Consider the following 11409-nt stretch of genomic DNA (forward strand, 5'->3'; position numbering starts at 1 on the left):
ACTTTTTTCTCAGTACTTACTCCAGCGAAAATAAGTAAATATATTAGCATTTAGTAAAATTAAAGTAATAATCTGAGTATGATTTGTATGCAAAACACCATATTCAACCCACAGTGCCTTCGTAGTATGTGAAAAGTGTTGTGAAAAATAAAATATTTATTGAAAAGTATAACTTTATTATATCTGACATTCATATTTGCATACATTTTTATAGGCCATCGCCGGCGAAATCGGAATGGACAATGTGCTGGACAATATCGCCAATTCGCTGTTCAATGGACTGTTGCCAAGCGATTGGCGCAAACTGGCGCCGGACACATGCAAGCAGCTCGGCAGCTGGATGGAACATTTGCAGGTGAAGATTAAATGCAGAAATGCATTTTGCATTCTTGCAACCTACACAGGCCGTAGCTAAGTTTTTATTTCATTTAAAATATTTACAGTAAAGTAAATACGAACCACATACATTTTTTTTTTCTTTGATTTCATGTTTTTGTTTATTTTTTTTGTGGCAGCCTTTGGCTTAGTACCTGAACGGTGTTGTGCTAACGATTTTCATAAGAAGAAAGCAAATTTGAGAAAGGAGCGAGATTGTGCACAGCCATCAACTTCGTCACAAACCCAATCGTATGTGTGTATGTATGTAGGAACATTAGACTGCATCACTCTCTATAAAAAAAAAATCGGTACTGTTTTTCCATTAGAGTTATAAAACCTATTATATTTTAAGATTTATGTAAAATACCTCCCAATTTTTTTTTTTTTTATGAATACAATTTATTAAGGCATTTTTTTTTTAATTACATCGGATGATAAAAAACAGTTAAAGCTTTAATTTTCACAAAATGTGTTGGTATTAAAAAAAATAATGGGACGTAATTGAGGTTTTTTGCAAAGAAACCAAAAAGGTGAGTTTGGTATAGTTTTGCCTCATTATTTCAAGTTTTGCTTAAACCAATCTGTGAAAAATGGTTAAAAACCAGCATCAAAAATCTCATTATTATGCTTCCGTCGAAAATTTCTTTTAATATTTCTATGCAGATTTTTTAAGCTTAAACTGTTTTGTCATAAAATCCTTTAAGCAAACATTTTTATTCATAAAACTCTCAATTAAATCATAATATTTTTTTTCGAACTATTTTGGTGGACGTCTTCAAATGTAATATATTTTGTAATCCCGGTGAAAAAAACCGCAACTTTTATTGGGGATGCAGTCTAATGTACACACATACATAAATGCATATGCACATAAATATGCATAATCAGAAAAGCAAAAGTAAATAAACAATCCACTTATTTATGTTACATAAAATATTATTGTGGGCCAATGTAATATTACGTACGCATTCAGTGTTGTTGTGCTGTGATTGCTCAGTGCTCCCGCTTCCCTTTTTTTGTTAGCCCACAGCCATTCCCGTTGGTTATTTTAACCGTTGCTGCCGAAAACTGTTAATATGCGCTCATTAATCACTACGGTAATGGTAAATGGCTTTGCCATCAATATGCGGTCGGCCAGTTTCATCTATCAATCACAAACGCTCAGCACCGTTAAGTAGCTCAACGGCTCAACAAACTCAAAGGAATGGCGGAGAAAAATCCAAAGCCATCACCAAAACAATTTATTAATAATTTATTTTGTTTCCGTCTTTCCCGTTTGCACGAATTGTTTCCTTGGGCACCTGCTGCAGAATCGTTCTACACAATTCAAGTATTGGGCCATGTCAGGTGAACCGTTGGTGATCTGGTTGTCTGGTCTACATATTCCGCAAAGTTATCTAACCGCTTTGGTGCAGGTGAGTTATGCGCTGTGATATATACTACAATGATAATAAAAGACAAAAAAAAAATTGAAAAGTGGCTAGCAAATAGTGGTTTAGAAAAAAGCCCTAAAAAATACGAAAAATAAAAATATGAAGAATAATGTTTATTTAATGCACACTTAAAGAGGCTTATCAGAGATAAAAATTAAAATATAGAATTTTTGACGTTAGAAAAAATGTTAAAGTTTTTTTATTGAATATATTTTCAAGCGTTTGTTTTATTAAACAGGCGGAGTTTGGGAGCATATAAAAACTACATATAATAAAACTGCGTGCTGGAAATTTAATTGGACTGGCACTACTCATTTCCATCTAGCTAGCGTCTTATAGAGAAGCCACATTGAGGTACTGTTTAGTCAGAAATCGCTTTATCCAGCCACTAAACGGCCATTTAATGCAGTATAAGTAAAGATCCCCGGCCGTTACTTGGTACAATTTTGAGACATGGGGCTAATAGACTATTGGTGGAGTTCGCCGATCCAAACAGCTAGCTCACATCTCCTTTTGTTCTGGCCCCGTCGTTGAGCCTGACGATGTCTCATTACCAGGTACTCCGACTGATCTGGCACCCAGGGTAAAACAAGTTGTTGTGTACTTCAACACGATTTGGTCTAGACTTAGATTACTGAACTAGGTTTGAAGTATTTAGACATATGTATAAACTCGCTCTCTGTTTTCAACCACGTAGTCCACAGCCTTTTGCAGGAAAATCTCCCATACAACACACAACGCAATCGTCGTTTGCAGTTTGGTAAACAGGTCTCCGTCCAGCTATATGGGCGTTCGCCTCGACTCCTATAGGGCCTGAGCGCTTCCTTGCGCTCGGAACTAGCACAATCATGGAAGAGCTCAGGACGGGGAGTAACAGACTCAGAGAACAAAAGTGGGGTAACATCGTAGGTCTACAAGCTGCAGTGTTATCACACCACATAGAGGTTAAGTATAATAACGGTTGATCTGATGGGTCACTCCAGACAGCATAAGCTAAATATCTGGTCGAAGGACTTACATCGCTTCTGTCATTCGATCGAGAAGACTCCACTCCCCCTGCTTCGCGAGTGCGAGGTGTTTGCAAGATATAATGTATTTTTCGCAGCGTAGTATTGCGAATGACGCACTAGCCATTTTAAAAAATTATTACCAAATGTTGGCAAAAAAAAATACTTTCGGGGCTTGCTACTCTCTGTCAAAATTTCCATAAAATTTCATCAAAAACTTTTTCTGGTTTAAATAATATTGCAAAAATAAATGTACATTATACGAAATTATATTAAATACTAAATATTTTAAGACTCTCTCATAACTCACTTTTTTTGCTTAAACTCTTTGCCTTATCAACCGCAGATGGCATGTCGTAAAAACGGTTGGCCGCTAGACAGATCCACCTTATATACCTGCGTCACCAGCTACTTAGATCCTGATGATGTGGAGGAGCGGCCAGCAACGGTAAGTACATATGTACAAAGACAAACAGCCAAAACCGCCAAAAAAATTACACATGCATAAGTGAAAAAAAAAAAAAAAAGTATTGGGAAAACTCTCGCGCACAGGTCGTTGATTCGTCCATCAGCTTTTTTTTTGTAGTACTGTGACCACAACATATCATCCAACCATCTACGGTAAAAGCTTCACTGATTTCCATATGTATCAGGCACAGGCTCACAAAAGTCAGCTACAACCTGAACTTCACTAATTTCGCAATTAAAAATTCTGTTTGCGCTGACCCATCCGTTCAACGCAGCATCCAAATAAGCTTGCGCGCGAACAGATGCACACTTACGAGTATTTACATAAGCTTTTTACAAAAAAAAAAAATCTCTTTTTTATTTTGTTTTTGCTCGTGACCGCTTTTCGTTAAATTTCGCCTCCACCGCAATGACGGACCACGCGCACATCGTCGCCAACTACAATAATTACAACAATGCTGTTGACAACCACCTTTACCGCTGCTATGTTTGGTTGTGTGTGTGCGCAGGGCTGCTATATTCAAGGTCTGTTCCTGGAGGGCGCACGTTGGGACATGGATATTATGCAACTCGCACGCTCACATCCTAAAATATTGGTGGAAGAACTTCCTATTCTGTCTGTGGTACCGATAGAAGTGCACCGCCTCAAATTACAGGTGAGTAAACTGAAGATACAAATTATGCGTAGTTAGATTTTCGCATTGCATACTTATATCGTTACAAGTACTTGCACATGCTGCCATATATGCATATATGCACAGTGACTCACAGAATTATTTTGCGATATCGCTCATTCTACAACTAAAGCCATTTAATTAAATCAAAATTTCAAACATTGGAGAAAGTAAGGAAAATTCACGAAATTTTCATCAAAATTTCACACTTTTTATCAGATGTTTTACAAAAAATTTTAGTGTACAGTTTTTTAGACCACTCAATCGATAACAAAAACCGATAAAAATATCAATAACAAAATCGATAAAAAATTGATGTAAATATCGATAATAAAATCGATAACAAAATTTATAAAAACAGCTATAACAAAATCGGTAAAAATATCGCTAAAAATCGATAAATAAGCAATACCAAGATTGATAGAAATATCGATTACAAAATCGATAAAAATATCGATAGATAAATCTATAAAAATATCGATAAAAAATCGATAACACTATTATTTAAAAAATCTCTAAAAATATCGTTTACAAAATCGATAACAAAACCGATAAAAATACCGATTATTATATCGATAAGCTCCAAAAATAGCGATAGCAATATTGATACAAATTTCCATAACAAAATCGATGAAAAAAATATATATAAATAAATAAATTTTGGTAAAAAATTTACAAAAAAATTTTTTGAAAATGGGCGTGAACCCACTTATGATAAAATTCTGTATCTCAGTAGTCGCTTCACCAATACTTACTAAACTCCGTACGAGCCTTTCCTAGGGTCTAGCCTGGAAAACTGTTGAAAATCTTTGAAATCGGGCAATGACCACGCCCATCTACATACATATAACGGTAATTTACAGAAACGCGGAAAGTGCGATATATCAGTAACTATTTAAGCTAATTCACTTAAAATCAGTGACTGCAATAATCACTTAGCCGAAAATTAGATTATTATAAATGTGTATCTCGGTAACCGATTTATCAAATTCTATCAAAATCGCTGTACTTAATAACCTTGGTACGGAAAACCAACGGTAAATTTCAGAAATACGAAAACTCCGATATTTCAACAACTGATCACGCCAATTTACTCCAACTTAATAGTTACAACAATCTCTTAACAATAAATAAGACTGCTACAGGCTTTTAGGAATTGGGCGTGGCACCGCCCACTTTATGACTTCAAAGTTGTATCTCGGTAACCACTTTATCAATTTCTCCCAAACTTGGTTCAATTATATCATTAAGTCTAACTCAGAATCTTATCGAAAACGTTTGAAATATTGCATAAACGCTTGTGGTTTAATACAATTTGCACGAATTTTAGCACGAAATCATTCATTTTCAATTTTTTCCTATTGAAATGGCAAACAATTTTTATTTCCAACACAAAAAAGTAAACAAATAACGATTTCAAAACGGCAAGCGCCTTACAGTGTTGGGCGCTTTGTTTCATGAAGCTTTTATGATTAGGTGAAAACATGATTATGAATCGTAATGTACAGAGCTTCATTGAAATACATGTGCTCGGCATAAAAGCTTCATACTTTAGTATGCCGAAACGATTACACTACTATGATTAGGCGCTTAATGTGCGGAGTGCCGTAGTTTAGAGAAAGTTGAAAAGGCGATATTTGATACCTGCGCCGGGTATATAAAGTTCGATGTCTGTCTAAAATTTTAGTGAATTAAATCTATATCTTAAGTAAAATATTGCAAGGCGTTTATTGAATTGAATGAATTTAAATGCACTGTTAACCTGGACTCATAATTTTGTTGATGGTTGCCAACTATCTACAAGTTTTAATCTCTAAATATATGTATAAAACAAAGTCGTCTACATAACTCTAGAACGGATCGTTCTTTGTGAACTGTCTACCATGTTTGTCTCTGTCCGAGGAAACTTCTTACGATGAGAAGATTGAAAAAAAAATACCCAAAAATAGAAAATTCTTAAAAAATTGATTTCCCATAGATTTTGTATAGGAAATTTTTAATTTTTTTTTAATGTTGATCATAATTTTACAATATAAATGGTTGCCCAAGCTCAAAATTTTATCACTGCTATAAAATTATGCAGGTTAGGTTAGAGTGTTGTGTAAATCCTTGCGGTCCGCTGGTGTTTTTTATAAAAAGTAACAAAAAAAATATACCATGAAAACATTTTGTATATCGAAAAAAAATTAATACAAAATAATTTGTATATGTTACTAATCTACAGATCTAACTTTTACTACATTAGCTACAGGGGACAATTAGTTACTAATATTTACCGAAAACACTTCCATCTATCTTCTCCCGAACCGTCCGTTCACTGTGAATTCACTTAGTCCCTACAAGCACATTCTCAGCTCACCCCAAAGCGTAACAGCTTCCTCACCTTATATGCCAACATTTGCTCCTCATTTTCTGAACTTATTTTGCCTCTTTTTCAGCACAAAAACATTTAACACTTGTCTGCTTTCATTTTGTTACATTTTTTTCGGGGGGTTTTTAATCACTTCCGTTTTGTTTTTCGCATTCATTTGCTCATTAACATAATTTTTACTTTTCTAAACAGGACACTGTTGTTGTTTTTTAATTGAATTTTTCCCTTTTTCGTCAACTTTTCATTCAGAATACTTTCCGCGCACCTGTTTACACCACTTCACTGCGTCGAAATGCTATGGGTGTGGGACTGGTTTTCGAAGCTGACCTGGCCACCACAGAGGACATCAGCCACTGGGTATTGCAAGGTGTTTGTCTCACCCTCAATCGAGATTGAAGATTTTCATATATTGTTATTATAGTATTTTCTGTTTTGTTTTCTGTCCAACTTTTAAACTTACTATTTATGTAATACGTGTGCGACGTGAATTTCCTAGATTTGTGTGCAGTTATTCATGACTTTCTTTTAGTTCAATAAATATATACATATGAGACTGATTTTGAGTAAAAACTTTTTGTGCGCGAATTCTTAGCAAAGGAGGCTTCAAAATAAATGAAAAAATTTTAAATGTTTCACTAATTTTAAATTGTTTTGAAACCTTAGTTCAATTCTTTAGACACGATCAGCTTATTCGGTGTTTGTGGAAGTTTTCTAGTGGTGCTAAATTATCCCAGAATGGGCAGTAAGGAGGTAGCCACTATTTCCAAGGGTCACTTGCTGCAAGCCAAGGGCGTAGCCAGGACCTTATGTACAAGGGATCAAGTTAATACTTATATCGAAAGAAACTCTTCCAGCAAAGGGTTTTGTACCAAGTTTGAGGCTCGTTAGGTAAAATCAAAAACAAAAAAAAAAACAGGAAAGAGAAAAGTATTATAAAAAAAAGGAGAAAGGAGGGGCAGAAAGTCGCGAGTGTGAATAGCTTGAGATGCGGACAAGCAGGAACGCGGCGCGAAAATTGTATCAGAAGAGACAGGTGGTGCGTTTGAGCCTGTTTCAATATATCCACGCAGGCTTCATGTGGAAATGGAGAGCATATTTACAAACTCGACTACGCACACAAATTTCTATTTTTTTATTTACTTATTGGCTGCGTTTCTTTATACATACATTCCGGATAATCCCATTTCACAGCCGGAATAAACAGAATGCGTTTGAAATATACGTCAACATATCATCAGGAACGTTCTAAAGAATAAATAAACAGAAAAGTTTATTCCAAACGTTCAGAATGAATAAAGAAATTCAGCCATTATAAAATTTTTAAAATTTCACTTTATCTTGAAAACTTTATAGGGGTACAGCTGTCTTCCCCTACCTGGCTACACCCTTGTTCTGAGCATTCCCTATGTAGAGCATTTGAGAGTTTCTGGATTATTTAGTTTCACATTCAAGTTAATTTTATATTGCATAATTATTATTTGGTACAAATTCTACTTCGGGAATCTGAGGGAGAAGGCATCGAAACTGTAGCCATTCCAAACTAGTAATAGAGTAAATAATCGATTACTGAAGACAAAACGTCTCAAAATATTAAAAAAAGAGCTTCTAAATGAGCGTTATATTGTCGATTTTTAAGGAATTTTCAACGTCAAAAATTTTTCGAACATCTCGCCTTGGCGAATTTTTTTATTTAGCCCGAGGGCTGAAAATAACAGATTTTTTATTAATTTTTTTTTTATTGTCAAACTTGGCCAAAGTCCGAAGTAAAAGTCCTTTCCGGATAATAAACAAACCGCTTATCCAAATTAAACCTGTTTGGTATCAAAGGAAAAGAGACTAAAATGGCTTTACAACGGAAATATTAAATTATAAACAAAAAATATAAATAGAGACGGTAACCTTCGTCCGTTATTTCTGTTTAAAAGCTATTTCAGTCCTCTTTCACTTGATACCAAATTTGTTTAATTTGAATAATCGGTTTGTTTATTATACGGAAAGGACTTTTATTTCGGCCTTAAAAATATTTGGCCAAGTTTAACTCTTAAAAAAAAATAATTGTTATTTTCGGTCCCTGATTTAAACGGTCTTTGCCACCGAGATGGCCCCTCTGATACTTTTGTTGATCACATCGTTTATCAAGGCCATGATTCTCCAACAACTATTACTTACAGTTTATTGGCTTCGTAGAAACCCAATGTTGACAAGGTAGGAAGATCACAAAGCAGGATTGCGATTGCTAAGGTAATCAGTCCTCGTCCATATCGATCTCTTTTTAAGGTGAATGCTTCGCAGAGTTCCCTGAGTTCGATGGAAATGACTCTATGGAAATAATAAATACACGGGCATGGGCATGTTCTATCAATGATCCAGGTATTCGCGAAAAATTAGACTACATCTGACTTCGCTTCTCTTCAAGAAAACACTTCAGAACGATATATACCGACGGCTCAAGAATGAATTTTGCGGTACAGCATAACTTATCATATTTTCATGTATAGCCAGCGCGTGGGCGCGTCGTTGCCTTGATCGTGTCAGTCTGTGGTGGACCCACGGAAGGTATTTAGTATTAAGGAAAAAGTCTGTAGAAATCTGAGGAAATAAACAATTGTCGAGTCACAAGGACGAATAGGTAGTGAAAAAGCCTTTTTAATTATTTTTATGTTTTTGTTTAGCAAATAAAATTGAAGGACCAAATTCCAGGATGTGGTCGCATAAATATTAGTCTTCGGCATTTAATGTTTTCAAAAATAAATCTTGCAAATTTTCAATTTATTTCAAGGACAAAAAGATATTTACAGTACTAATTCTCCTATTTGATCCCCATATTGTTATTCATTGCACTAAATTTTTTGAAAAGTTTACTGAAGAAATAATGGGCAGTGTGCATAAAACCTAAACAAATGTTTTTTTTCTTAAAATTTCAGACCTTTTTTCGATTTGTTCAAATAAATTTAAGTGAAAGATACTTTAGTAAAACGCAATTGGCTAGTTTTTATGCATACGGCCCAATATCTTAAAGATTTCAAAATCCTTTCAAAAAATTCTGACGTCACAGAGAAAAATCTATTAAAATATATTGTCGTGCGGTGTTATCAAAGCAATCATTCTCTGTCGATTCTGGTGGGAAGGAAATCCACAAATTATTCACAAGCAACCATTGCATTCAGCTAAACTGACTTTTTGGTGTGGTTCTTGCTTAGGTGGCATCATCAGTCCGGAATTCTTCCAAAATGGAGGGAGATATGAGGAGTGCACGCGAACAAATTTGAATACAACAAAAAAAATGTGTGACAACATCAAGGCGCACGCCGCAAATACGAATGGTCCGAAATTATAAGCCTGCAAATAATGAGGGGCTTCACAATGTGATTTACCGGTTATGAAAACATCTTTCGAATCCCCCAATAAATTAAAACGCCCTTAAAAAGGGGCTACAGATTCTCTAACTGACTAATAAATCACAATGTATGCACTTTTGTATGTATGCACATACATACATATATGCATTGTATATGCTTGTATATTTTCTTTTGTGGTAGTTGTGTACATTTTGGCTACAACAGTATTTATTGCATTATTTTGAGTACTATTTTGTCGCCTCCTTAAAGTTTCCGCAGTTAACTTCTTCGATTACTGCAACCGAAACAGATTTTAACTTTCTCCAGAAAATTCGTCTTGCGCAGCGGTGGCAACAGCTCAAGATTTTGTGATCCGCTATCATCGGAATCCAAATCGGATTCTATAGTCATTTCTTGTATACTAAAAGTGTCGCTGAGTTCCGTTTTGCGCTGCCGATGCGCATTTTTCAGTTTGGCAGGAAAAAAAGAAATTTCCTCTGGCTCCTCGCTGCAAAACAGTAGAAAAAATATATATCGATCTTTCGTGTTGAACGTACGTACGTATGTAGGTAATTAAAATTTTAGTAGAGTCATCATTTATGCAAACCTGCTATCGGACTTATAATCTACAAGTGGTTTCTGCTCAGAATCGCCTGGTATGGGCAACCGATTAATTGGTATGAGATTCGCAGATTGTGATTTGCGTACCTACAATGCGAAAGTGAAATAACCAATTCAATATGCCAGCTTTTACTACAAAAACGTATTTGAAACTTGTCAACTCACCTGTTCCTGCTGCTGGTATTGGCTGTAGTTGCGCTTCGCTCGCTCCACTTTCAGCTCCAGCTTGCGCTGCAGGATGCGACAGGTGTTTGGTGCTGGCTGTGCGCTATTCGCTGTGCTATCATCGCTATCGCCAGCTGATGCTGTTGCATTGGTGATGGTTGTCCTTGTCGCTGACGTTGACGTTGACGCTGTCAACACTTGGCCGCCGCCGCCGCCACCGCCACGGAAGACTACATCCAAATCAGCCATATGGCTAACCGCTGACGTATCGCATGCTTCAATCGTCGTTGTTGTTGCTGGTGCTGTCATTTTTTGTGCCACTTGCTGTAATTAATGCAAATGTTTTGCAAATATTTCCATTGTCTAAAACGTATGTATGTATGTACATAAGTAAATATGCACATACGATTAGAATTACATATAGTACTCACCGCTGGAGATCCTTCACAGGTATTCGATTGCTTGTCCTCACTATCGATGCCGCTATCCTCCATCATAGGCATTTTTGTTGCCTTGAACTTGTTGGCAAATCAATTTTCTAAAATGGGAATATCTTTTGTTTGAGTGCAATTTGCTTTTCCTTCTGTGGCTACAATGGCATTAAATATGACAGAATGCCAATGCAGCTGGGTTACTGCGCATGTCCACACTGTTATCAACAACAGCTGTACGCGTAGCGTATAAGGGAAGTTTTACTATTGTGAAAATATTGATTTTTCCAAGCGTACAGCATTGCCATAACAAACATTTTACGTGCACGGCGTACTTTTTTGGTAAGGAAATCCATTAGCCGCTATTTGGTAGATAAATTCGGCCCACTATTTTCAATGTTGCCGGCAAGTACTGGATAACAACTGCTCTTATGTTTCCGCCGCAAAATTATAATATTCGTTATTATTTCAATATTCGCTTTGTATTGTACATATGTGAATATTTGCCAGCCGAAATCTTACG

General features: G+C 35.8%; 2 protein-coding genes across 3 annotated transcripts; one reads left to right on the plus strand and one right to left on the minus strand.

The window, feature by feature from the left end:
- Window positions 1–218: 218 nt before the first annotated feature.
- Window positions 219–6873, plus strand: LOC118751722 (dynein heavy chain 10, axonemal-like). The gene is made up of 5 exons (XM_036486534.1): window positions 219–355; window positions 1689–1793; window positions 3165–3266; window positions 3796–3942; window positions 6581–6873. The coding sequence occupies exons 1-5, from the start codon at window positions 236–238 to the stop codon at window positions 6725–6727; spliced, it is 621 nt and encodes a 206-aa protein (XP_036342427.1). The 5' UTR covers window positions 219–235; the 3' UTR covers window positions 6728–6873.
- A 2947-nt stretch (window positions 6874–9820) lies between these two features.
- LOC118751723 lies at window positions 9821–11086 on the minus strand. Of its 2 annotated transcripts, none has more exons than XM_036486535.1 (4): window positions 10887–11086; window positions 10456–10779; window positions 10277–10377; window positions 9821–10177 (listed from the first exon to the last, which is right to left on the minus strand). In XM_036486535.1, exons 1-4 carry the CDS (start codon window positions 10956–10958, stop codon window positions 9949–9951), a joined length of 726 nt encoding a protein of 241 aa, XP_036342428.1. In that variant the 5' UTR covers window positions 10959–11086; the 3' UTR covers window positions 9821–9948. The 2 variants fall into 2 exon arrangements, with proteins under 2 accessions (XP_036342428.1, XP_036342429.1); XM_036486536.1 differs by having other exon boundaries at window positions 10456–10818; window positions 10887–10963.
- Between the last annotated feature and the right edge of the window lie 323 nt (window positions 11087–11409).

This window comes from Rhagoletis pomonella, unplaced genomic scaffold (assembly GCF_013731165.1).
Source record: "Rhagoletis pomonella isolate Grant_MI unplaced genomic scaffold, Rhpom_1.0 Rhpom_scaffold_00935, whole genome shotgun sequence".
Classification (NCBI taxonomy): Eukaryota; Metazoa; Arthropoda; class Insecta; order Diptera; family Tephritidae; genus Rhagoletis; species Rhagoletis pomonella.